Raw genomic sequence first — 24016 nt, forward strand, 5'->3', positions numbered from 1 at the left:
TAATCTCAGATAAAATAGACTTCAAATGCAGGGATGTTTTGAGAGACAAAGAAGGCCACTACATACTAATAAAAGGGGCAATTCAACAAGAAGAAATAACAATCATAAATGTCTATGCACCCAATCAAGGTGCCACAAAATACATGAGAGAAACACTGGCAAAACTAAAGGAAGCAATTGATGTTTCCACAATAATTGTGGGAGACTTCAACACATCACTCTCTCCTATAGATAGATCAACCAGACAGAAGACCAATAAGGAAATTGAAAACCTAAACAATCTGATAAATGAATTAGATTTAACAGACATATACAGGACATTACATCCCAAATCACCAGGATACACATACTTTTCTAGTGCTCACGGAACTTTCTCCAGAATAGATCATATGCTGGATATAAAACAAGCCTCAATAAATTTAAAAAGATTGAAATTATTCAAAGCACATTCTCTGACCACAATGGAATACAATTAAAAGTCAATAACCATCAGAGACTTAGAAAATTCACAAATACCTGGAGGTTAAACAACACATTCCTAAACAATCAGTGGGTTAAAGAAGAAATAGCAAGAGAAATTGCTAAATATATAGAGACGAATGAAAATGAGAACACAACATACCAAAACCTATGGGATGCAGCAAAAGCAGTGCTGAGGGGGAAATTTATAGCACTAAACGCATATATTAAAAAGGAAGAAAGAGCCAAAATCAAAGAACTGATGGATCAACTGAAGAAGCTAGAAAATGAACAACAAACCAATCCTAAACCAAGTAGAAGAAAAGAAATAACAAGGATTAAAGCCATACTAAATGACATAGAGAACAAAAAAAAAAAAAAAATAGAGAGGATAAATATCACCAAAAGTTGGTTCTTTGAGAAGATCAACAAGATTGACAAGCCCCTAGCTAGACTGACAAAATCAAAAAGAGAGAAGACCCATATAAACAAAATAATGAATGAAAAAGGTGACATAACTGCAGATCCTGAAGAAATTTAAAAAATGATAAGAGGATACTATGAACAACTGTATGGCAACAAACTGGATAATGTAGAGGAAATGGACAAGTTCCTGGAAACATATGAACAACCTAGACTAACCAGGGAAGAAATAGAAGACCTCAATCAACCCATCACAAGCAAAGAGATCCAATCAGTCATCAAAAATGTTCCCACAAATAAATGCCCAGGGCCAGATGGCTTCACAGGGGAATTCTACCAAACTTTCCAGAAAGAACTGACACCAATCTTACTCAAACTCTTTCAAAACATTGAAGAAAATGGAACACTACCTAACTCATTTTATGAAGCTAACATCATCTAATACCAAAACCAGGCAAAGATGCTACAAAAAAGGAAAACTACCGGCCAATCTCCCTAATGAATATAGATGCAAAAATCCTCAACAAAATACTTGCAAATCGAATCCAAAGACACATTAAAAAAATCATACACCATGACCAAGTGGGGTTCATTCCAGGCATGCAAGGATGGTTCAACAGAAGAAAATCAATCAATGTAGTACAACACATTAACAATTTGAAAGGGAAAAATCAAATGATCATCTCAATAGATGCTGAAAAAGCATTTGACAAAATCCAACATCCCTTTTTGATAAAAACACTTCAAAAGGTAGGAATTGAAGGAAACTTCCTCAACATGATAAAGAGCATATATGAAAAACCCACAGCCTGCAGAGTACTCAATGGTGAGAGACTGAAAGCCTTCCCTCTAAGATCAGGAACATGACAAGGATGCCCGCTGTCACCACTGTTATTCAACATTGTGCTGCAAGTGCTAGCCAGGGCAATCCGGCAAGACTAAGAAATAAAAGGCATCCAAATTGGAAAAGAAGAAGTAAAACTGTCATTGTTTGCAGATGATATGATCTTATATCTGGAAAACCCAGAGAAATCGACGACACAGCTACTAGAGCTAATAAACAAATTTAGCAAATTAGCGGGATACAAGATTAATGCACATAAGTCAGTAATGTTTCTATATGCTAGAAATGAACAAACTGAAGAGACACTCAAGAAAAAGATACCATTTTCAATAGCAACTAAAAAAATCAAGTACCTAGGAAGAAACTTAACCAAAGATGTAAAAGACCTATACAAAGAAAACTACATAACTCTACTAAAAGAAATAGAAGGGGACCTTAAAAGATGGAAAAATATTCCATGTTCATGGATAGGAAGACTAAATGTTATTAAGATGTCAATTCTACCCAAACTCATCTACAGATTCAATGCAATCCCAATCAAAATTCCAACAACCTACTTTGCAGACTTGGAAAAGCTAGTTATCAAATTTATTTGGAAAGGGAAGATGCCTCGAATGCTAAGACACTCTAAAAAAGAAAAACGAAGTGGGAGGACTTACACTCCCTGACTTTGAAGCTTATTATAAAGCCACAGTTGCCAAAACAGCATGGTACTGGCACAAAGATAGACATATAGATCAACGGAATCGAATTGAGAATTCAGAGATAGACCCTGAGACCTATGGCCGACTGATCTTTGATAAGGCCCCCAAAATCACTGAACTGAGTCATAATGGTCTTTTCAACAAATGGGACTGGGAGAGTTGGATATCCATATCCAAAAGAATGAAAGAGGACCCCTACCTCACACCCTACACAAAAATTAACTCAAAATGGACCAAAGATCTCAGTATAAAAGAAAGTACCATAAAACTCCTAGAAGATAATGTAGGAAAACATCTTCAAGACCTTGTATTAGGCGGCCACTTCCTTGACTTTACACCCAAAGCACAAGCAACAAAAGAAAAAATAGATAAATGGGAACTCCTAAAGCTTAGAAGTTTCTGCACCTCAAAGGAATTTCTCAAAAAGGTAAAGAGGCAGCCAACTCAATGGGAAAAAAATTTTGGAAACCATGTATCTGACAAAAGACTGATATCTTGCATATATAAAGAAATCCTACAACTCAATGACAATAGTACAGTTGGCCCAATTATAAAATGGGCAAAAGATATGAAAAGAGAGTTCTCTGAAGAGCAAATACAAATGGCCAAGAAACACATGAAAAAATGTTCAGCTTCACTAGCTATTAGAGAGATGCAAATTAAGACCACAATGAGATACCATCTAACACCGGTTAGAATGGCTGCCATTAAACAAACAAGAAACTACAAATGCTGGAGGGGATGTGGAGAAATTGGAACTCTTATTCATTGTTGGTGGAACTGTATAATGGTTCAGCCACTCTGGAAGTCAGTCTGGCAGTTCCTTAGAAAACTAGATATAGAGTTACCATTCGATCCAGCGATTGCACTTCTCGGTATGTACCCGGAAGTTCGGAAAGTAGTGACACGAACAGATATCTGCACGCCAATGTTCATAGCAGCATTATTCACAATTGCCAAGAGATGGAAACAACCCAAATGTCCTTCAACAGATGAGTGGATAAATAAAATGTGGTATATACACACGATGGAATACTACGCGGCAGTAAGAAGGAACGACCTCGTGAAACATATGACAACATGGATGAACCTTGAAGACATAATGCTGAGCGAAATAAGCCAGGCACAAAAAGAGAAATATTATATGCTACCACTAATGTGAACTTTGAAAAATGTAAAACAAATGGTTTATAATGTAGAACGTAGGGGAACTAGCGATAGAGAGCAATTAAGGAAGGGGGAACAATAATCCAAGAAGAACAGATAAGCTATTTAACGTTCTGGGGATGCCCAGGAATGACTATGGTCTGTTAATTTCTGATGTATATAGTAGGAACAAGTTCACAGAAATGTTGCTATATTGTGTAACTTTCTTGGGGTAAAGTAGGAACAGGTTGGAAGTAAAGCAGTTATCTTAGGTTAGTTGTCTTTTTCTTACTCCCTTGTTATGGTCTCTTTGAAATGTTCTTTTATTGTATTTTTTTTTCATACAGTTGATTTAAAAAAGAAAAAAAAAGGGAGAAAAAAAAGGGGAAAAAATTTGTACAGCCCCCTTGAGGCGCCAGTGGAGAATGCAGGGGTATTTGCCTACCCCACCTCGAGGGTTGCTAACTTGACCACAGACATAAGGGACTGGTGGTTTGATGGGTTGAGCCCTCTACCATAAGTTTTACCCTTGGGAAGACGGTTGCTGCAAAGGAGAGGCTAGGCCTCCCTATGGTTGTGCCTAAGAGTCTCCTCCTGAATGCCTCTTTGTTGCTCAGATGTGGCCCTCTCTCTCTGGCTAAGCCAACTTGAAAGGTGAAATCACCGCCCTCCCCCCTACATGGGATCAGACACCCAGGGGAGTGAATCTCCCTGGCAACGTGGAATATGACTCCTGGAGAGGAATGTAGACCTGGCATCTTGGGACAGAGAACATCTTCTTGACCAAAAGGGGGATGTGAAAGGAAATGAAATAAGCTTCAGTGGCAGAGAGATTCCAAAAGGAGCCGAGAGGTCACTCTGGTGGGCACTCTTATGCACACTTTAGACTACTCTTTTTAGGTTATAAAGAATTGGGGTAGCTGGTGGTGGATACCTGAAACTATCAAACTACAACCGAGAACCCATGAATTTCGAAGACAATTGTATAAAAATGTAGCTTATGAGGGGTGACAGTGGGATTGGGAAAGCCATAAGGACCACACTCCCCTTTGTCTAGTTTATGGATGGATGAGTAGAAAAGTAGGGGAAGGAAACAAACAGACAAAGGTACCCAGTGTTCTTTTTTACTTTATTTGCTCTTTTTCACTTTAATTATTATTCTTGTTATTTTTGTGTGTGTGCTAATGAAGGTGTCAGCGATTTATTTAGGTGATGAATGTACAACTATGTAATGGTACTGTGAACAATCGAATGTACGATTTGTTTTGTATGACTGTGTGGTATGTGAATATATCTCAATAAAATGAAGATTTAATTAAAAAAAAAAAGAATACAATAGTTTGAGTTGTTTCCAAAAGTCAAACAGGTGCAGTCTCCAGGTCCTTAGAGTAGGATCCAGAAAATGAAATCCCAGTGGCCTCTACTCATGTACAACCTTTCCTAGTACTTCCTATTATCCATAAAACAGTGGATATTTGGATCTTTTTTCTTCTTAAACTGTACAGTATCCTAATTCCTTGAAAATTGCTTATCCATTTGTGACAATTATTAACTGTCATATCCAATTGCTTAAACTACCTCATTCCCTAACCACATAGGAAAATAAAGACTATAGTCTTGACGGAAACACAGGCCATCTGCTTGACCTTCTGTCCAACTTTAAGAAATCTCTAGAGGTCAGAGTCCCTAGCCTCTGTCAGCAATTTGTTTCTTTGTCCATCCATATTTACAGTTGAATAATTCTGTCCTCTTAAAATTTACCTTCTTCCTGATGCAATTTTACTTCATATATTTATTAATATATATTAGTATATGTATGTGTATGTATACATATAACATACAAATCTAAAAAATATATTTGAGAAATAATGAGTCACCTTAGGACCTTCTTTTCTCTAAGCCAAAAAAATCTATTTCTTCATATTTTCTCTTAATTTAAAAACAAAAAAATGACATGAATCAAGAAAACCACTTGGCAGTGACCCCACCTCTGTACCTTGCCCATGGGTACCCATCCTCCCCTCTGCTCCCCAAGCTCAGCTGTCCTTTATGGAGAAAGGTCAAAAGACCAGGGCCTCCAGGTACTCCAGGCCCTGGTCCAGGAGGAGACACCCTGGGCTGCTTGGGGAAGGAGGGTGCCTACTGCTTCACCCAGGCCCAGCACACTCCAGGTGGCCCACTGTACCCTGCTCCTGGAAGGGGGACCAGCCCACAGGATAGCCCCTGGGGTGGTTTAGAACTATGTGCCCCATGAAAACATGTTTCTAATGCAGTCCATTCCTGTGGGTGTGAACCCTTGTAAATAGGACCTTTTAATAAGGTTATTTCAGATAAGATGTTGCTCAGGATGTGTCCTAATCTTATTACTGAAGGCCTTATAGGGAAGGTCACAGAGAGAGAAAAATCACAGAGGCAAGTGTCAGTCCCACAAACCCAGTCTTTGGGGAAGAAAGCATCAACTAGCTGACACCTTGATTTGGACTTCTGCTAGCCTCAAAACCATGAGCCAATATATTCCCATTATTTGAGTCAACCCATTGCATGGTGTTTGCTTTAGCAATGACAAAACTAAAACACCAGTGTTTCTATACTAAGACACGAAACCAAACTAGAGGTTTATACCATCACTGTTACTCAGCTATTCTTAATGCATGCTCTCTACTTAGCACATTAACTTTAAAAATATCCTTGGCTACTTCTACCTTTCCCAATCTGCTGGTGTCGTAGAGAGAATATGGGTTTTGTTCCCAGAAAGATATGGATTTAATGTCGACTTATTTACCCACTAGTTGTGGGGCCTTTGCCTATTTGAAGATTTATTCTCTCTCAGCCTCAGTTTTCTTATCAACAAAATCAGGATAAAAAATGGTTACCTTGGAGTGTTGCTGAGAGACTAGCAGAAGCGTACATAAAATATTTGGCAGAGTAGGAGGGGTTTACTAAATGCTAGCTATTTCTGTTATTGCCACTTATTTTAGGCAAAGTTCTTTACCCCCTGACAGCACCTGCTGACTCCCATGGGAATATATCATGTCCACATCCCTAGCCATTTCCTAGGCAGTGGGACTCATAGCTGGTTGACTCATTTTGAACAATGGACCATGAGTGTATATATCCACATTGTGATTCGATGACACCTAATTGAAAAGCTAGAACTTGAAAGGTCAGTGGGAATGAAGAAAGAAGTCTTATACTGGGGTTTCTTCCCCTTCAAAATTCTGTCTGCAACAGTGAAGTGATACTCCCTTGTTTTTTATGTCAGTGCTGTGAGGATCACCAGAACATGAGCCCAGAACTAGGCACTCAGTTTTCCCCTCACAATCTATAAACTGTGCAGTGTTTGACATGTCAGACAGAGAAATGCAGCAAATCTCAACCCCACTGGGGCAGAATAAACCTTGGGTAGTTGAGTTAACCCTTGAAAGATCAATAACAGACACAGAGACAGCTCATTCATTCTAATAGTTGAGCAGTTTTAATCATTCTCCCTGGGAATTATCTCCTGGGATCTTCCCCCAAACTATTCATATGCAAGACTCCCAAATATTCAAATTTCATAAGCACAGTATTGCAAAAGCAGGAGAACTAAAAAGCCTTCAGATCAAAAGCCATGCTTCATTGTTTTCTTAGTACCTTTACTAAATGCTAAAATGCAAAAGCTGGGCTGGCAGCTGGAAGCTAGGGAGGAGAAAGAAGAAGCAAGCTCTCTTAATGATGAACTTTTCCCTCACTTTTCATCTCACAAATAAGACAACTGTCTCAGAGCAACTGGAGCTCGTTTTACTTTTGCCATGTAGGTCAGAAAGAGCCAAGTTTCTCAGACTTCTTATAACCAAGTTTCCCCCTCCTGCTTACACTTTGGTGTAAAGAATCAAAACAATGAACATAGAGCCTGAGTAACAGTAATAGCAGAATAAATGTTTGTTGAATGAATGAATTGACACCTGGGGTGTGATATAATCAGATTGGACCTAAGTTGCTCCAAGCAGAAACCTTACCAGGACGTTTTGGGGAGGAAAGTTTCTCATATCAGGCCTAACTTTCCAGGACCAACCCTCAGAGCCTTGGGAACTTAGGAGCCCAAAGGAAGAGCAGTACCCCCTTTTAAAAAAGCTGAGTTCTTACTAGTTCACCCCACTACCCTGAATATGCCTACTGAGTACCCAAAATTTGTGAACAAAGCTTAGAATATACAAGATTTGATCCCATATGTAACCAAAATAAAATGCATAAGCATATGCATCCTTTGATTACATTTAATATACACAAAGTTTTAAGAAATTTGAGGCAGGAATTGACCAACAGGAGGTCCCCTACCTTTCCTTTTGTCATTTTTGCTTTCTTTCCTTCTCTGTCTACTCTTAACCCCTTTTTCTCTTCCATTTCCTCCTAACCCAGCCTTCTGCCCTTCCCCTTGTTCCCTTTTTTCTTCCTCTTTACCAAAGTAGAGTAGTTCTAATAATCTGTGGCTCTAGAGGGTGGGGTAAATAAAGCTGTTTCTAGTTCCCAGAAATGCAGCAGTTCTAAGAAAATACACTATGTCTTGCCACACTAACAGTGACTTAGAGACTTTGTCTTGAACTCACGAATATCCAGAGCATTCTACTGGTTGTGAAGTCAATACTTACACAGTAAGCTGAGGATTTTAGTTTCTAGAATGTAAATTTAAGGATGATGATGAGAATGAGAAAATAATAAACCCTTAGCTAGGTTTTGTTTGTGTGAGCATATAAGTAAGACAGCGGGTGGATGCTATTTAAGGCAGATGGGCAAATCAGATACACATTTGTCACAATTCTTAATTTTAAATTCACAAGGGCTGGCTGTACTTACAGGCACTAAATCAGTCTGACCTTCTTTCAAATCACAGGAAGCAGGACTAGAAGAGCCTGCCAGAGTTATGGCAGGAGGTCAATTCTCTGCATCTATCCCCATTTCCTTCATGCTTCAAATAAGGCTGTAAGGGAACCTCCAGGACATCATACTGGTAAGATACTTAGCATGTTCTCTACCCTCAGGAGAATCAGATTCCTTCAGTTTGTAAGAATAACCGAAGTTGTTTCTTGTGATAATTCTGTTTAAGACTTTAAAATAATGCTAACTTGGCATCATGTGGCTCTAAATGTCATGTCATTCATTCTTTCAACAAACTTTCATTGACTGCCCACTGTCGGCCAAGCGCCATGGTAAACACTTTGTATTATTTTAACCCCAATTTTTTTTTTTTAGGAAGAATCTCTGATCCAGTTAGGCTGCTCTCTTGATAAACTGGAGTATACTTAGATGTCAACCCTGCCACTATTGTGTGTTGAGTCACTCTCAGCATATATTAGCTTCAAACTACCTGGAAAATGTCCTTCAAAATGACAATAACGATAACAAAGATGGCACAGTGAAAAACGAATAGCTATTCCGTGATTCAGTGCTTCCTTTCAGGAGCATACAAACCCATTTTGAGGCAGCCTGGTATTGTGGAAAGAACACCAAACCTGGAGTCAGATGGCTGAGATCTGCTCTCAGCTTCATAATCTAAGATAAGTTACTCAACCATTTTAAGCCTTCATTCCTTCACCCTAAAAATGAGTCCAGGAATCCCTGTCCTCACTTCCTTATGGCATTACTGAGGAAAAATTGAAATAATGTTTACAAAAGTGCTCTGGAAACCTTAACATCCCATACAGAGTTTTTATCACTATCAAAAAAACCTCCGACATTCCTTGGAGGAAAAAAATATCACATTATAGTTTCTTTTTCTCCTTTTTAAAAAAGGGCATTAACTAGCATTATGTGGGCATTTGGCAGCATAACCTGTATTTGTTCCCTCATGGAAGAGACAAGTTAGAAGTTTTCCTTGTTGAAGATGAAATGCACTCCCCTAGGGCCAGCGTCGGAGTTGGAGATGCTCTGTTTACTGAGGGTTTCAGCCAACACTTCAGGTCCACAAAGGAAAACTCCTATTCTGGTACTTTGGGGAAAGAAAAAACAAAAGATAGTTTTCAGCCTTTGGTATGAGGTAAACAAAACGTGGATATTGCTACAAAGCAGGTGGGGGAAATTTCCTGTTGTCGTCAGGCCCCAGGGCAGAGTCTCTTGCACTTTTGTCCTTCCCATAAGTGACAAAGAGTTCAGATTACTCTGTGGGAGGGTGGCTCAGCCTTGTTTGTGGGGGCAGCTGGATGACTCAAAGAGCAGCTGATTGCCCTGGACAATGACATCCAAGCAGAGCTTATGGAAAGTTACAGCACAGAGAAAATGGTGGTGAATTTGAGTCTTTGGGCTGTTTCCCTGCAGGGCTCCATGCCCTGAAAACCTCTCTAGCACCCTGAAATCAGCAACAAACCTGCTTTAGGTAAACCAATTATGTCAAGAGCTTGGTGTGGCTCCATCCATCTAAATTTTAGAGTCTAAAGCCTTGCTCCTCAAGTTGTGGTTCCAGACCAGCCATCTCGGCATCAGCTGGTTTGAAATGCAGATTCTCGGGCCCCACCCCAGATCTGCTGAAGCAGAATTGGCATTTTAGCAAAATCCCGAGGTGGTTCATATTCTCACTAAAGTTTAAGAAGACCTTATTTAAAGGGTATATTTATGGTGATTTCTTGAGTTTAGCATGTGTTCTCACAAGACAGAGGATCCCCTCAAAGTTTCATGCTGACTAAAGCTTTAGTGAGGGCAGAAAGGACCCTGGGATTTCAGTCACCTTATTAGTTAAGACTCAAAAGCTCTCACTGAAAGGATGGAAAGTGTTCCCTTAATAATAAGTGTGAGTTGTAGTAAATTATTTTAAATAAGTAGAGAGATGAGGGAAATTTAGGAGACTGAAGTAAGGAATTGAGCAATGGCCCTACTGGGGAAGAGCAGTAAGTAATTCTGATGTGACTTAAAGACACACTTTTAAATTCAGATATTTCTATAATCTTCTATTGGGTGTGAATTCAACCCCTATATAGCAATCTGAATATTCTAGTATCTAAAACACACAAATCTAGTTATGCTTAGGAGCTGCTGCTGTAGGCAGACCACAGGTCTCAAGAACACCTTGGTGGGAGGGACCCTTACTTTGGGTGCTGACTTGCAATTGTCTTGAACTCATTATCCCAGTTGGGCCGTCCATACAGAGTTTTTTGTTTCAGGCCTGTGATCACGTCTTTCTCCTCATCATGGTGCACAGCAAAGTGATTGGCCTGCAGGAGAGGATGTGCATTCACAAAAAAGATACATGCTGTAAATATATGCACAGATATTTTACATATCTCATAAGACAAGCTCTCACTTTGCATGAGCTTTTTTTCTAACAACAACAACAAAAATGGGGGTAAGGCACCATGTTGGAGGCTGGAAGGTAAACAAAGATGAACCAAACAGTCTATCAGTTCCCCAAATGGCTAAATCAGAGTTAACCATATGATCCAGCAATTCCACTCCTAGGTATATATACCAAAGAGACATGAAAACATATGTTCACACAAGAACTTGTACATGAATTGCTCATAGCAGCATTATTCATAAGGACCAAAAAGTGGAAAAAACCTAAATATCCATCAACTGATGAATGGATAAACAAAACGCCACATATTCATACACTGGAATATTATTCAGTCATAAAATAAATGACGTACTGATCCATGCTACAGTAAGGGTGAACTTTAAAATCATTATGCTAAGTGAAAGAAGCCAGTCACAAAAGACCACACATTGCATGATTTCATTTATATGAAATGTCCAGGATAGGCAATTCTATGGAGACCGGAAGTAGATTTGTGCTTGCCTAGGGCTGGGGAGGTTGGAGGAAAATGGGAAGTGACTGCTAGTGTGTTCCTATTATTTCTTTGGGGGTAAGGAAAATGTTCTAAAATTGATTGTTAATGGATGCACAACTCTGTGAATGTACTAAAAGCCACTGAATTATAAAGCTTAAATGGATGAATTGTATGGTATATAAACTCTATTAATAAAACTGCAAAAAAACAAGATGAACTAACTGGGTCTCCCTTAAAGCAGATTACAATCTAGAAGGGGAGATCTTTAAACATAAACATGAATTATCCTATCTGCAGAGTGTGATGAGTGCCTTGGAAGAGCACATACATCCCAATGAGAACAAACAAGAGAGAGGAGGTAGAAGGATAACAGAAGGTTTCCGGGTGGCATAATTTGAATCGAGCTTTGAAGTGTGGGTAAGATATAAATTCTCGTTCTACTTTTCTCTGTTCTACATCTGACTTTCTTTCCTCACCCTTACATATTCTCGATCCTTTAGGAAAATCATTAAGAACTAAAACAGTCATAGACAAGTGCACTTATTTTTTGGTAACATAATGAGACAACAAATTAAGCCTAAACCTTGTTCGTGTGTGTGTGTGTGTGTGTGTGTGTGTGTGTGTGTGTTTTGTGTGTGTGCATAGTCACATGTTTTTCTGCAGCCATTCGTGGGTGGGGGTGGGGGGCTCATTTTGAACACCAGGTACTTTCATAAAAGTGGTCAATTAAATTAATTTTTAAAAATTAAACAAGATTTTAAGTTCACTGTGCAAGGGATAGATGATTGGGATGGAGTAGGTTAAGAAAGGGTGTTTATTCTGGTTTAACAATCCTGTAGTGATCAGTTTTGCAAAGCAAAATAATTATTTTTTTCAATGCAAATAAATTTACCATTTAAGAAAAATGAGTCTGGCTTTTTCATTTTTTTCATAACAAACTGAAAAGCAATATAGATATTGTAGAAAATTTATTCCTGAGTTTCATTTTTCTCAAGGGTTTTGTTTTGTTATGAGTTATTTTTAAATTGCAGAAGTGGAATCTTGAAAACACTTTCTGGAGCAGCTATTCTCATGATTGTATGTCTCTGAATCTACATTTGTTACGAGATTCTTCTAAGACTTAGAGAATCTATGATAAACAATATGCCAAGACAGAAACAGGAAGTCAGTCTTCATGGCTACAAGGTGCATAAGAAAGATGCCCAGATTTGAGGAGCCAAGGTCTGGGTATGGCCAGCTACGACACTGGGCAGTAATTAGGTAGGAACACTTACCTTAGCTCCTCATTCACGGTGACAGTTTATGCCACTTCCAGGCCAAGCCATTAATACTTGCTGACTTTACAAAGATATTACTCTACTAGGAATCATTAACTTGTTTCAGGGTTTCTCACCCTCAACACTTTTGACATTTGGGACCAAATCATTCTTTCTTGCAGCGTTGTGTTGTGTGTTGTAGAAGGTTTAGCAGCGTCCCTGGCCTCTACCTAGCAGATACCAATAGCTCCCCTCCCTCCCCCCCAGTTGTGATAACCAATAATGTCTAGATAGTGCCAAATGTCTGGTAGGGGGGTGGGGGGTCAGGAGCAAAATTGCCCCTGACTGAGAGCCACTGGCTTATATGATTAGAGCAGTAGTCTCCAAATACTTTTGAATGTACATACATACATACATACATATACATGCATATGTGTATATATATGATCACCTTCATTTATTATACATATTTATTATTTATTTACAAATGATGAGCATGGACTACTGGGAGTTGCTAAGAGCACAGACTCTAGAGCATTCTGTCTCCCCTACTTACTAGTTGGGTGCCCTTGGTGAAAGGCCTAATCTCTTCTGAGCCTTGGTGTCCTCATCTGTAAAATGTGGATAATAGTATTACTTACCTCATAGGGTTGTTGCAAGAATTAAGTTAGATAATCTATGTAAATATTAGGAACAGTAACTGACACATCTTATATGTTTAATCAATATTAGCAGTTATCTCTACTACTTATTCAATGTATGTATTATAAAATGTGCATAAAAGATTGAATTAAAGATACATATGTGTGTGTGTATATATGTATGTACACAAAGAGAGAGAGAGAAGGAAGAGAGAGATCTAATATTTTTTCTTCATAACCCAGCAGATCTTCTTGCCCTCCTGGTTAGAGAATTCTGGTTGGGGCATTGTTCTAATAAGATAAAAGTTATGGCTTTTATCCCATCGTAGGCTCTTTAGCTTTGATCTGTTCCACAGGTACGAACATCGAATCTAGTCTCAACCAACTAAACATGCGGAGGTACTGAGAACTAGCGAATGTGCTGGATCACCAAAATCAGTCTACCGTCCTTGGAAAAAACAGTACACAAAACAGACTCAGGAGAAGTCTGTAAGCCCTGGGCACTATGGGAAAGATCTGAGATGTGGGATCTTGTCCTCACCTGAGACTCATCCAAGCCGGTGAGATAGATGTTGTAGCTGAGGAAGTCAGCGTTGTTCCTCTCCTGCATCTGGCTCTCCAGCAGCTGCAGCAGGTCTGCAAACCACTCAAAGGCATGAGTGTCCCAGCACAGCCAGTAGAAGTATATCTGAAAGACGGATGGGTCATGAAGCAGACCAGATTTGGAAAGGCCCTATCAGCAATGGCATATGGATTACTACACTCCCCACCACCACCCCACCAACCTTTTTCCTGCTGTCCAGAATGCCTAAAAACACAGGTTTGCAGAAAGCTTTGGCCATTTCATAGACTAGTTCACATGAACCTGCTCTGGCCTCCAAACTGGCAGGGCAGTAAATAAATAGCTTGGCCTTGGAAATAGGTAGCTTAAGAAAACACCACTGGCCCCATCCACTTTCCCTCTGGATCTGCTCTTGCTTTCCCAGAATCACTGGCTTCCTTTGTACCTCCCCCCAATGCTATAACCAGACATTCACGAGCTCCCAGGAAACAAAATAGTTCTACCCTGCATTCCTCTACATAGAAAAGGGGTAAAAGGGGAGAATGAAAAGTCAAGGTAGGCTCAATGTCCCTGTTAGAGTTTATCTTTACAATTATTGGAAGGACTCAAGGTTTAATGAAGATGTCCTTTATCAGGCAATGAAACCAAATTTTCATGTAACAAAAATCTCCTGGGAATTTATCCTGAGGCGATATCCATAAGAAAATGAAAGTTTCATGAAAGGGCATGTCTCCTGCTTCCTAAATAATTTGGGGGTGTTGGAAATTGAATCAATCTCAATATCTTAACATAGGATCATAGAAAAATTATTCTGTATCTTCTTAATGGAACATTAGGAATCATTAGAAGTGATCATAATGAAGCCTGTTATGAAACAGAAAAGTATTTGTTACAACATGTGAAAAAGGATATGAAATTGTACATGCTCAAGAAATATAACTTTCTAAAAATATGTAAACGTGGAAAAATATTAGAAGAGAGTATGCAAAAAGGGCAGTTACTGGGTTGTGGTTAGGAATAATTTCTCTTTTCCATTGTTCTTTCTTCCAAATTTCCAGTAATCTTATACAAATATATTACTTTTACTAGTAAGTCTGCTTATATAGAAGCATATTTAACTTATCAAATATCCCTTTTAAGAGTAGCTTGCCACTACGAAATCACGTAGAACTTTTCTTCACTTCCCATGGTCTCTGCCACCCTCAGACCTTACTTGGGAGAGCGTGATGGCTGCTTTAGGCTTTCCACCGAAGCAAGGCACCTACCTTTTTGAGCTTCAGATTGATGGCGTTATTACAATATTTGTACCAGACTGACTTGAGAATGGATGCGAAGGGCATGACCCCAATCCCTGCTCCCACTAACATCACCACCTCGTAGCTGAACACATCTTCACTGGCTGTGCCAAAGGGTCCATCAACGGCTATCCTGGAGGGAAAGCGGAGGAGATGGTATAGACATATATTACTCCTTGGAGTGGGGTGGAGGGCAATTCATTACTGTCAATGGGAAATATATGAATTCAAACTGGAACAATGTATCTACAGGGCTCTTTCTTCTATGAAACAGCTTTCAAGTAACCAACGTAATGTCAACACAGGGGTTGGAAGTAAGGCATTTTTAGCTAACTGAAAACATTTTATAACTCAGCACAGGTGCATTTTCATTCTCTTTTTATTTTCCCCTCTCTCTCCCTCCCTCCCTCCACCTTTCACACAAACACACACACTCACACACATGTATCCCTATATCTCCTGCCTGTGCACCCCACACTTGAAATTCCTGCTTACATGTGACATTGAAATGAGAATTTCCTATGTCGTAACATCTTGTAAGTTTAACATCCCAAATTTCAATTTGTTTATTGATTGATTCATTCAACCGACTTCCCTTCAGCATCTACTAAGCAGTGCCTAACACAGTGTTAATCATGTGGGGAAAAGTGGGGCAAAGGTGAATAATAATATATGGCAAGGCACTTACCCTGAAAGAATTTATGTCAATTGAAACTTTACAATATCATTTTAAGAATATCACACTGTAATTTTATTTTTTAGGAAAGTTAAAACACCTTGGCATTGACCTTTATATATTTAAAAGAATTTGGGAGTACTCCTTATTAATGTTGGATTCAAATGTTCTGTATTTCACTTAAGATTTATAAAAATATGCATAAACATGCTGCACACACGTAAGTTGGGAACACAGAGATAGGTACATATTTTCTTGGAAACTGTGAGCTCTGTCAGAGTCTCAGGAGATGTTATAGTGAGAGATAGGGATAGAGGAACTAATTAGTGCCATTTTTTTCCTGAATGCATACACCTTTGTAATGTGTGAGTTGTACTCACTTAGGTAGTTTCCAGGCAACTTGAAATTCCTGCTTATCACACCCACAAGCATTGAACAGCCCCTCCATCCAGTTGCCAACAATACGGATATGGATGCTAAAGAAGTCTTCTTCAGGGGCAGAGGTCAGTGTGAAGGGATGCCACTCCAGCTTGGACACCTTGGGGCACTTGACAAAAATGTATTGTCCCACTTCCATCTTGAATCCCTTCTTCTTCTGTAGCTCAGTGGTTTTGAGAGGGTGAGTGACCACCTATGGAACAAAACATGTCCCTGGAAACCATACCTTTCCCAAATACTTGCCTTTTTCTGCACCAATATGGATAAGAAGACTGAGCTGAGATGCCCCATCCAGTTTCCTTCTTCACAGCTAACACAGCAGTTCCTCCAGCACATATGTCTCTCATTGGGAGTTGCCCCTGGCTGCAGCCCACAGTCAATGCTGGGCTGATGCCGGGACACAAAGGCTGGGCCCCCTCTGCTCAATTTGGGACAACTCTGAGGGGCCATCTCAACTCCAGTGCTCCCCACAGAATGAGCTAAGGCCCCTGTTGCAACCACACTGAGTGTCAGCTTCTTCGTCTCCTCAATCCCTCCTTTCTCACTTCCTGTACATGTTCTCCTGAGAACATGCCCCAATAAACCTTCTTCACACAATTCTCTGTCTCAGAATTTGTTTCCAAGGACTACAACCTAATATGCCAACTCATTGTGATTTTTTTCTTCTTTGAGAAATCAAAGTATGTGTTAGAAATGGAAAAAAAGAGTTGGTTTCCCTTGGAGGATGAGTGAAGGTCTTAAGCATGTCTTAGCAACTGTTCAGAAGGAAAAAGAGGTCCAATGACTAGGTATATAGGACCATTCCCCAAACCAAACCTAACCATGCTGGTCCGTCTTTGCTGTGAACCACACATTGAACTTGCCTGAATCCATACTTTGGGTCTACATTTCTCCCTACATGGAGAGGACATCATCTGTCTCTCCCCAAGCCTGTCCTAACCACCATTGCCATATTCATTCTCCACGTACATCAATGTTTAAAACTACTTTATTTATAATAGCAAAAAACTTGGAAACAATCCAAAAGTCCATCAATTGGTAGATGGATAAATAATTTTTTAAAAATAGAATGCAATAGAGAGCTCTCATTGCAATACAGAAAATAATATACTGTCTCTTTGATGATTCCTAAGACCCCTAGAAGGACTTTACGTGTACAGCCAAAGACAAACTTAGTGAAATTGAAAGACAAAAAATCAAGAAACAAAATTACAGATTCCTAATGCTGATGGAGAATGCTTGGGGAGAGTGGGAGAATGTGAAACTCTTAAATTGCTAAACATTTCTAAAATTCAAGATTTAAATGTGTCTTATACGATAAAGTTGTAACTAACTTCCTTTCTGCTCTGAAAGGAGGAGTTGCAAAGCCTCATTTTGAAAATGAAATCAAAATTTGTGAAAATTATGTTGAAAATTATGTTTACCATGTTGCAATTTTGGGTGGTGCAAAAAAATTTTAAGAACTTGCAATTTAAAAAGCATCAGTGGACAATACTCTTGTTGGAATACTTTTAGATAACACCTTGTTACTTACATTTGTTTCTATGAGAAGAAAATATTTATTTCTTCACAGAAAAACAAGGTTGTCTTGCAAGCATATTTAAAGGAAATATTTGTCTGGTTCAGTAAGGTCTAATCTATTAAGGGAAATTTTGTGGCATCTCATTTTGCTGATCTGTGGAATTTCTCTTATAAAACAATATAAATATAAAAGGAGAACTGTTGCAGCTTCCTATATTTCAAGACTTCCTATGCCAACTGGACTAACTTTACTGTGATCCTCCATAGATGAAAACAGAGATAAGCTAAAAAGTTGCATGTTTTGCAAAAGTAACCCATAGTAGGCTTTTGGTAAATATTTTTGAACCGAGTTGAATTGAATTAAATTTTAGTTGGTAAAAATTGTCCTGCCTGAGGTTTTCTGAACCTGTGATAAGGAGTTTCCAATTATATTTATTTATTTATTTGGCTATCTATTCATTTATTTTTGTGAGAAACAGCATGGCAGCATGGCATCTAGACTTGGAGTTAGAAGAGCCAAAGTTACTAGCTTTCTTGAGATGGGTACTCCAACTCTGATATTCTATGATTGCATATCAAGCACGGAAAAGGAGGTAAAGGGAACCTGCAAAATAATCTCAATCTCAACCAGACCTGCCCTTGGTTCCTTGTTTCTTTTGGTATCTGAATATTTTAAAGATTAATCTACCTTTTGAACTCATCTACCTTCTCTCAACTAACCATGTACCCCTTCTATGCCCTTCCTCTCTACTCGAGCAGACTACACACACCACACACACACACACACACACACACACACACAAATGCACACATCCAGTTTCATACACACAAAACACTTGACTTCATTTTACAACAGAAAATGTTAACTTCTGGTTTCCCCAGTTAAAAAGCCCGAACTAACCATTTGATTATCAAGCCAAGTACATTTAAATAAACTGTTGATCTGCTCTCTGCCATGAGTTTAATCAAAAGAAACTGGGTAAAATAGAGCTCTGACCAATGATAGAGTGCACTTGGGTAGATACATGCATGATGTAGCTAGCTACTGATTACCAGTAATTCCTAAACCAAACAATACCTTGGTGATGACTACTTTCTGTTGAGATCGCCAAAACCGGAGCAACCTCTCACAGAGATACAGGAACAGGGGACCGACTATCCATTTCCAAGTCTGTAATCAGAGCAAAAATGAGAATGTGAGTGCATTAAGGGGTGATAGCAAATAAGGAAAGATTGATTCATAGGGACAAATTGTTTTAAAATCAACTTAATCCCTATAGGTTTCTTTAAATATTTGATATTAGATTAGTAAATTTCTTCAACAACAGAATGCATTAGAAATATCTGGAATTAAAATAAATTTTGAGACAGTAAAAATGAACATTCTCCCTGGCCACATCGGAGAACTGTATCTACAGTATGAAACTTTCTCAGGAGGAACTGCCTACCAGAATGGGATTTCTTCTCAGTGTCAAAACTGCATTTGCAATAACCCTACAAGAGTAAGCTTGGTTTCAGAATTAACATTTCTCTAAAGGAAAGCATTTCAGCAACACCGTTCTTTCTATTGCAATATTGTGATTGCTTTCTCTTAGCCATGTAGTCAGAGTCTAATCTCTTGCAAGATCACAAATTTCATACAAGAATATAGCTGTTTCTCCAACCTCCTGGTAAGTTCTGGAAGTACTTTGCACTTGCTGAACGAGGACAAACCCAAAGATTTTGAAATTTTTCTACATTCCCCTCTTGTCAGAATATGCAGTGTTTCAGACCCTGGAATTATCCTGTAGTGTTGTTTACTATATAAAAACATTTAGACCAAACAGATTCATCTTGGGACTCAGTCAGTTAGGTTCCTAGTTTAACATCTGACGTAACAAGGCATTTTAAAAGGCAATGTCACCTAAAAGATAACCTCCCAGAATGGATTCCAAGGAGGATTAAATCAGGGAATGCCTTCCACATTCTCACATATGATCTTTCTATTAATTTTTTTTCAGAAATTTACTGTTGGAAGTTGAGATCACCTAAATGTCCCCTATGTTAAGCTGAAGTTGAAGGATATCTGCACCAAAGGTTGGGAATGTTCTGCAGTTGACTTTCATTTCTGTGGAACAGATTTTTAAAACAGTCTCCCACCATCCCTCTGTTTCTTGTGTGCCACCACTGGTCTCCAGAAATCTACATATGCCTTTTCGGTAGATGCCTGGTAAGGTGTTACTACTCTGACCCCAGCTGTCATTGAGGAAATGTGCCTTCCCCTAACCCAGAGGACGGCTAGCAAGGCAGTTCTCCCTTTTCCCTTTCTATTGATGTCTGCATGCAGTAGGAGCAGTTCTCTGATGTATCTGGTTGCTGTCATTAATGGGAAAGACTGTTTAAGGATTTTAAGTCCTCAGACAGCATGCTGTGTCTAGAGGAAAATACTCCTGTACTAGGAGAGTAGGAAAAAAGAAAGGAGAAAATGGGATGGAAAAGTTGTCTTTATATTGTATTGTGTTTAAGGAAAAAAAATAGTACTGTTCAGAAGCCATGGAAAAAAAGGTTGATTTTTTTTTTGGTAATTTTTTAGCTATATGTAGCTTGATAACCCATACAGTATACTACCTGTCACTGGGGATGGGTGGGAGGTAGAAACATTACAGATCCCTCTTTGCGCTCTATGAAGCAGAGATATTGAGAATATGGAACCCTTAAGAGCTTCCTACGGAAGAAGGGAAATATTTCACCTTGTTTTTCCTCAATCACCATTGCCACATTCCTGTCCCACTGTGTCGTGCCATTGGGTGTTGGTGTGAACTTGGCTGTCCAGCCTCCTTTATAGCTCAAAGGCAGGGCCTCCCAATGCCTAAAGGCAGCCCTCGGTGCCACCTCACCAATTTCCTTCCCATTTCTGAAAGCGGTATAGAACGCCCTATTTCCTGGTATCTAACGAGGCCTCAGGCTCCTTTTAAGTCTTTTTCTGAGCTAATTAACTCAGCTGTGGATGAAATCTCCAAGTGTCCCTCTGAAAATCATTAACTGAAAATCATTAACTGAATCCAAATGGGCTTTTAAAAACACTGTTTTTCCAAGTTTTACATCAGGATGTTGATGACAGACCAATATAAGCTTATTTTTCAAGAAATAATTCTGCCCAGCAAGGAGAGCAGAGAAATACAGACACCAGCCACATCTGGCATTTGTAATGGACAACTCTATGACATCTGTATATTTTTCTGAGACATAGTCTGAAGATTATCAGTAATGAAAGTGTAATAGCAACAGTGAATTGTACATACCATAGGAGGGTTCCCAGAGAACCTCAGGATTGTGCAGTTTTCATTTGGTTTTCCCCAATCTAAGATCTTATCGGAACACTTCTTTGGGGGGCTCTCCTCCAAGCTCTCGTCAGTTTGTCCTCGTACAATTTGTCTGGGGTTGGGGGGAGATATAAGTCCAGACCTTTTAGTAGCAAGAAATTAAGCTCTGTTTTGGGAGATTCTGGGCATATTTTAATTATTCTAATGTGGCTCCTGTACTTTTCACTTAAAAGTAGTGTCTTATGTCCCTTACAATAGATTAGGGGAAGGGAAAGAAACTATGTGATCTTCAGCAATAGGAACAACAACAACAAAAAAAAAACAACATCTAGAGTGGCATAAAGAATATTTACATGTAATATTATAGAGGGTGAGTCTGGGATCATAAATACGTGTTTTCTTAAAGAGAGCATCTGTGTTTCTGTCTCAAGTACCATTTTCATTTACAAATACACAGAAAAACAGAAAAAACTGCAAATCTAACTATAGGGCAACTGCTAGCCCATACAGTATCTTTGTGCAAATTAGGAAAAGTCACCCCCTCTGTGAGGACAGTCCTAAGGCAAAGAGTTTGACTAGCAGAGTGTGGACTAATTTTTAGTCCCCTTGGCCAGACACCTTTGTGTAGTGGACAACCCATACAATCATATATGGTAGCTCTGAGGCTTAGCGGAAGTACTTTATCTGTTGATTCAAAAATTGTCTAAATTTTACCAAAAAGTTGAAATCGATTAAAGCAGAATTAATTTATGTGGATGTTGAAGTTCTCACAAACATTAGTACAGATTGGATGTCCCTTGAAGTGCCTACAGCCCATTCATTTCAACTCAATAAATATTAACTGAGCAACTACTAAACATAAGACAACTGTGGGTTTAGCGGGGGTGGAAGGGGGGTCAACAAAGATAAGTCATGTTCCTGACCTCAAGGAATATGAACGGCAGGGGCTTCAGAATACATAACAAAAAGGAACACAGAAGGTCCTTTGAAAATTTTGTTTAGGGGATGTGAAATTTATCATGCCACTTAGTATATTGTTAAGAATCTTTTAATTCAAGATCATGATCCTATCATGTACATGCACACCTATCATGTACCACACCTGGGGCACAAATTACCTCATTTAATCCTCAAAACAAACCTGAAAGGTAAGTATTATTAACGCCATTTTACATATGGGGACACCTCAACTCAGAGAGACTAAGTAATTCGACGTAGAATGATTTGGTGGAAAGATTTTTGGACCCAAGACAGATGACCTTGGGTTCATATCCCAGTTACACCACTTAGAGTTTTGTGGCCCTATGCAAGTTACTTAACCTCTTTTCAGCCACTATTTCTTTAACTGTAAAAATAATAGTACCCACTTAAAGGTTTCTTTTAGTAATTAAATAGCATGATTTATAAAAAATGCCAGACACAAAGCAAGAGTCCAATGAATGATAACTATTAAAGTTCTTCATATCCAAATTCACCTGGGGAGCAAACAATAGGAAAATTTTCTGATGTTCTCTTTTATTTCTGAATGCAGGAACAGAAGTGCAGAAATCTGGGTTTTAACCCTAATTCAGCTGTTTAGGCACAAATATCAGATTCTCCTCAAATGAAGAATGGAGTAACTATAACTCCTCTGCCTGCTCCAACAGAAGATGGATATCTAAAACCAAACCAATGGAGTGGTGATATTGCTGAACTAGGGGTAGGAAAAAATTCCTTCTCTTCTCTCTGTTTCTCTGAAACAGCTAAGATTATGGTTAAGCCCCAGTTTAGGGAGATTCAGCTGCTTTAAGAGAGTCAAGAGATTTTTTTGTCTACACTGATTGTTCAGTGTTTAAAGAAACTATCATCAGGGGTCAGAGTCAGCAAGCCAACCAAGAATGCACACAAATGGTTGCTCAATACTGCCTCTCCCCACCCTTCCCCTTTCCATACTCGGGTCATTGCCTCCTGCAGGCAGCTTGGCTCTGAGCAGAGTCCTTGAGCCTTCAGCACCCACCCACTTCCTCCACCCCTAGCTTCCTAGAGCCCCATGCCCACCAGGAAATTTCCCCCAGGCTTGCCTCTGTATGCAGATGGGAGAATCAGCTAGTGTAAAGCAGCATTTTTTTAAAAAAGCCTAGTATTAAAGAGGTTTCCTAATGAGGCAAAGTCTCCCATCCATACACCCAGGTACTGTGTGTCTCTATTAGGGCATTTCTCACAGCCTGTGTTAGATCACAAGGGCTCCACTCCCAGCTATCCCACTTACCAGCTGGGTGACTTGGCATTTTTAGCCTCAGTTTCCTTGTCTGTAAAATAGGGATAATATGAGCACCTATACTTTTTGAGGATTAAAAGGAATATTCCACATCAAACCCTTAGCACAGAGCCTGGCATAGAAGAAGCGCTCAATACAGGTTAGCAGTTAACTTTACTGTATTAGAATGCTTGAAAGTAATACCCATGGATTTTTCCTTGTAAATATTCCCCACAGTGCCTGAGATTGGTCTTCATACACAAAAAAGGCAACTGATAAATGATTATTGGCTTGAATCAAAAACTCCTTGAACTACAGCAAACCCCTTCAACTGATTAATCATTAACCCCTTTAGTCTGGGGGCCTGTCTGATTTTCTAGTGAGCAGACCACAAGAGACTTTGTCACTGACATCCAGGATCCCACTCAGTGCTCTTGACATGTTTTATATGATTGCAAATATGCTCAGACTGTGGTGTATTTTTTAAGCATGCTATAAATAACTGCACTGTGAACAGCAATTAATTGGGTGCAAGAAAGTGATGTGCTGCTCAGTGGTTCCTATCAAACTGGCCTCCATTGTTTCTCCCCACCCTTCCCTCAGCAAGCAGACTGACCCCTCACAGGCAACACCGCTGTGCCTCTAGCAGAGCATCACACCAGGAAACTAAGGGACATAACGTATTTGGTCTCATAGTTTAAACACTCAATCAGCTCCATGGATGGCAAGACCAATGAAGAAGATCACAAAGAGATA

At 39.2% G+C, this 24016-nt stretch overlaps 1 protein-coding gene across 1 annotated transcript in view; it reads right to left on the reverse strand.

The window, feature by feature from the left end:
* Positions 1-6450: 6450 nt before the first annotated feature.
* LOC119525900 (cytochrome b-245 heavy chain-like) overlaps positions 6451-24016 on the reverse strand; it is a 33052-nt gene continuing 15486 nt past the window's right edge. The window contains 8 exon segments of the mRNA XM_037824691.1: positions 6451-9541; positions 10633-10757; positions 13772-13918; positions 15058-15220; positions 16144-16394; positions 18801-18893; positions 21004-21136; positions 23964-24015. Coding sequence (XP_037680619.1) covers positions 9415-9541; positions 10633-10757; positions 13772-13918; positions 15058-15220; positions 16144-16394; positions 18801-18893; positions 21004-21136; positions 23964-24015 — 1091 coding nt within the window. The 3' untranslated portion in view covers positions 6451-9414.

Source organism: Choloepus didactylus (genome assembly GCF_015220235.1).
Source record: "Choloepus didactylus isolate mChoDid1 chromosome Y unlocalized genomic scaffold, mChoDid1.pri SUPER_Y_unloc1, whole genome shotgun sequence".
Classification (NCBI taxonomy): Eukaryota; Metazoa; Chordata; class Mammalia; order Pilosa; family Megalonychidae; genus Choloepus; species Choloepus didactylus.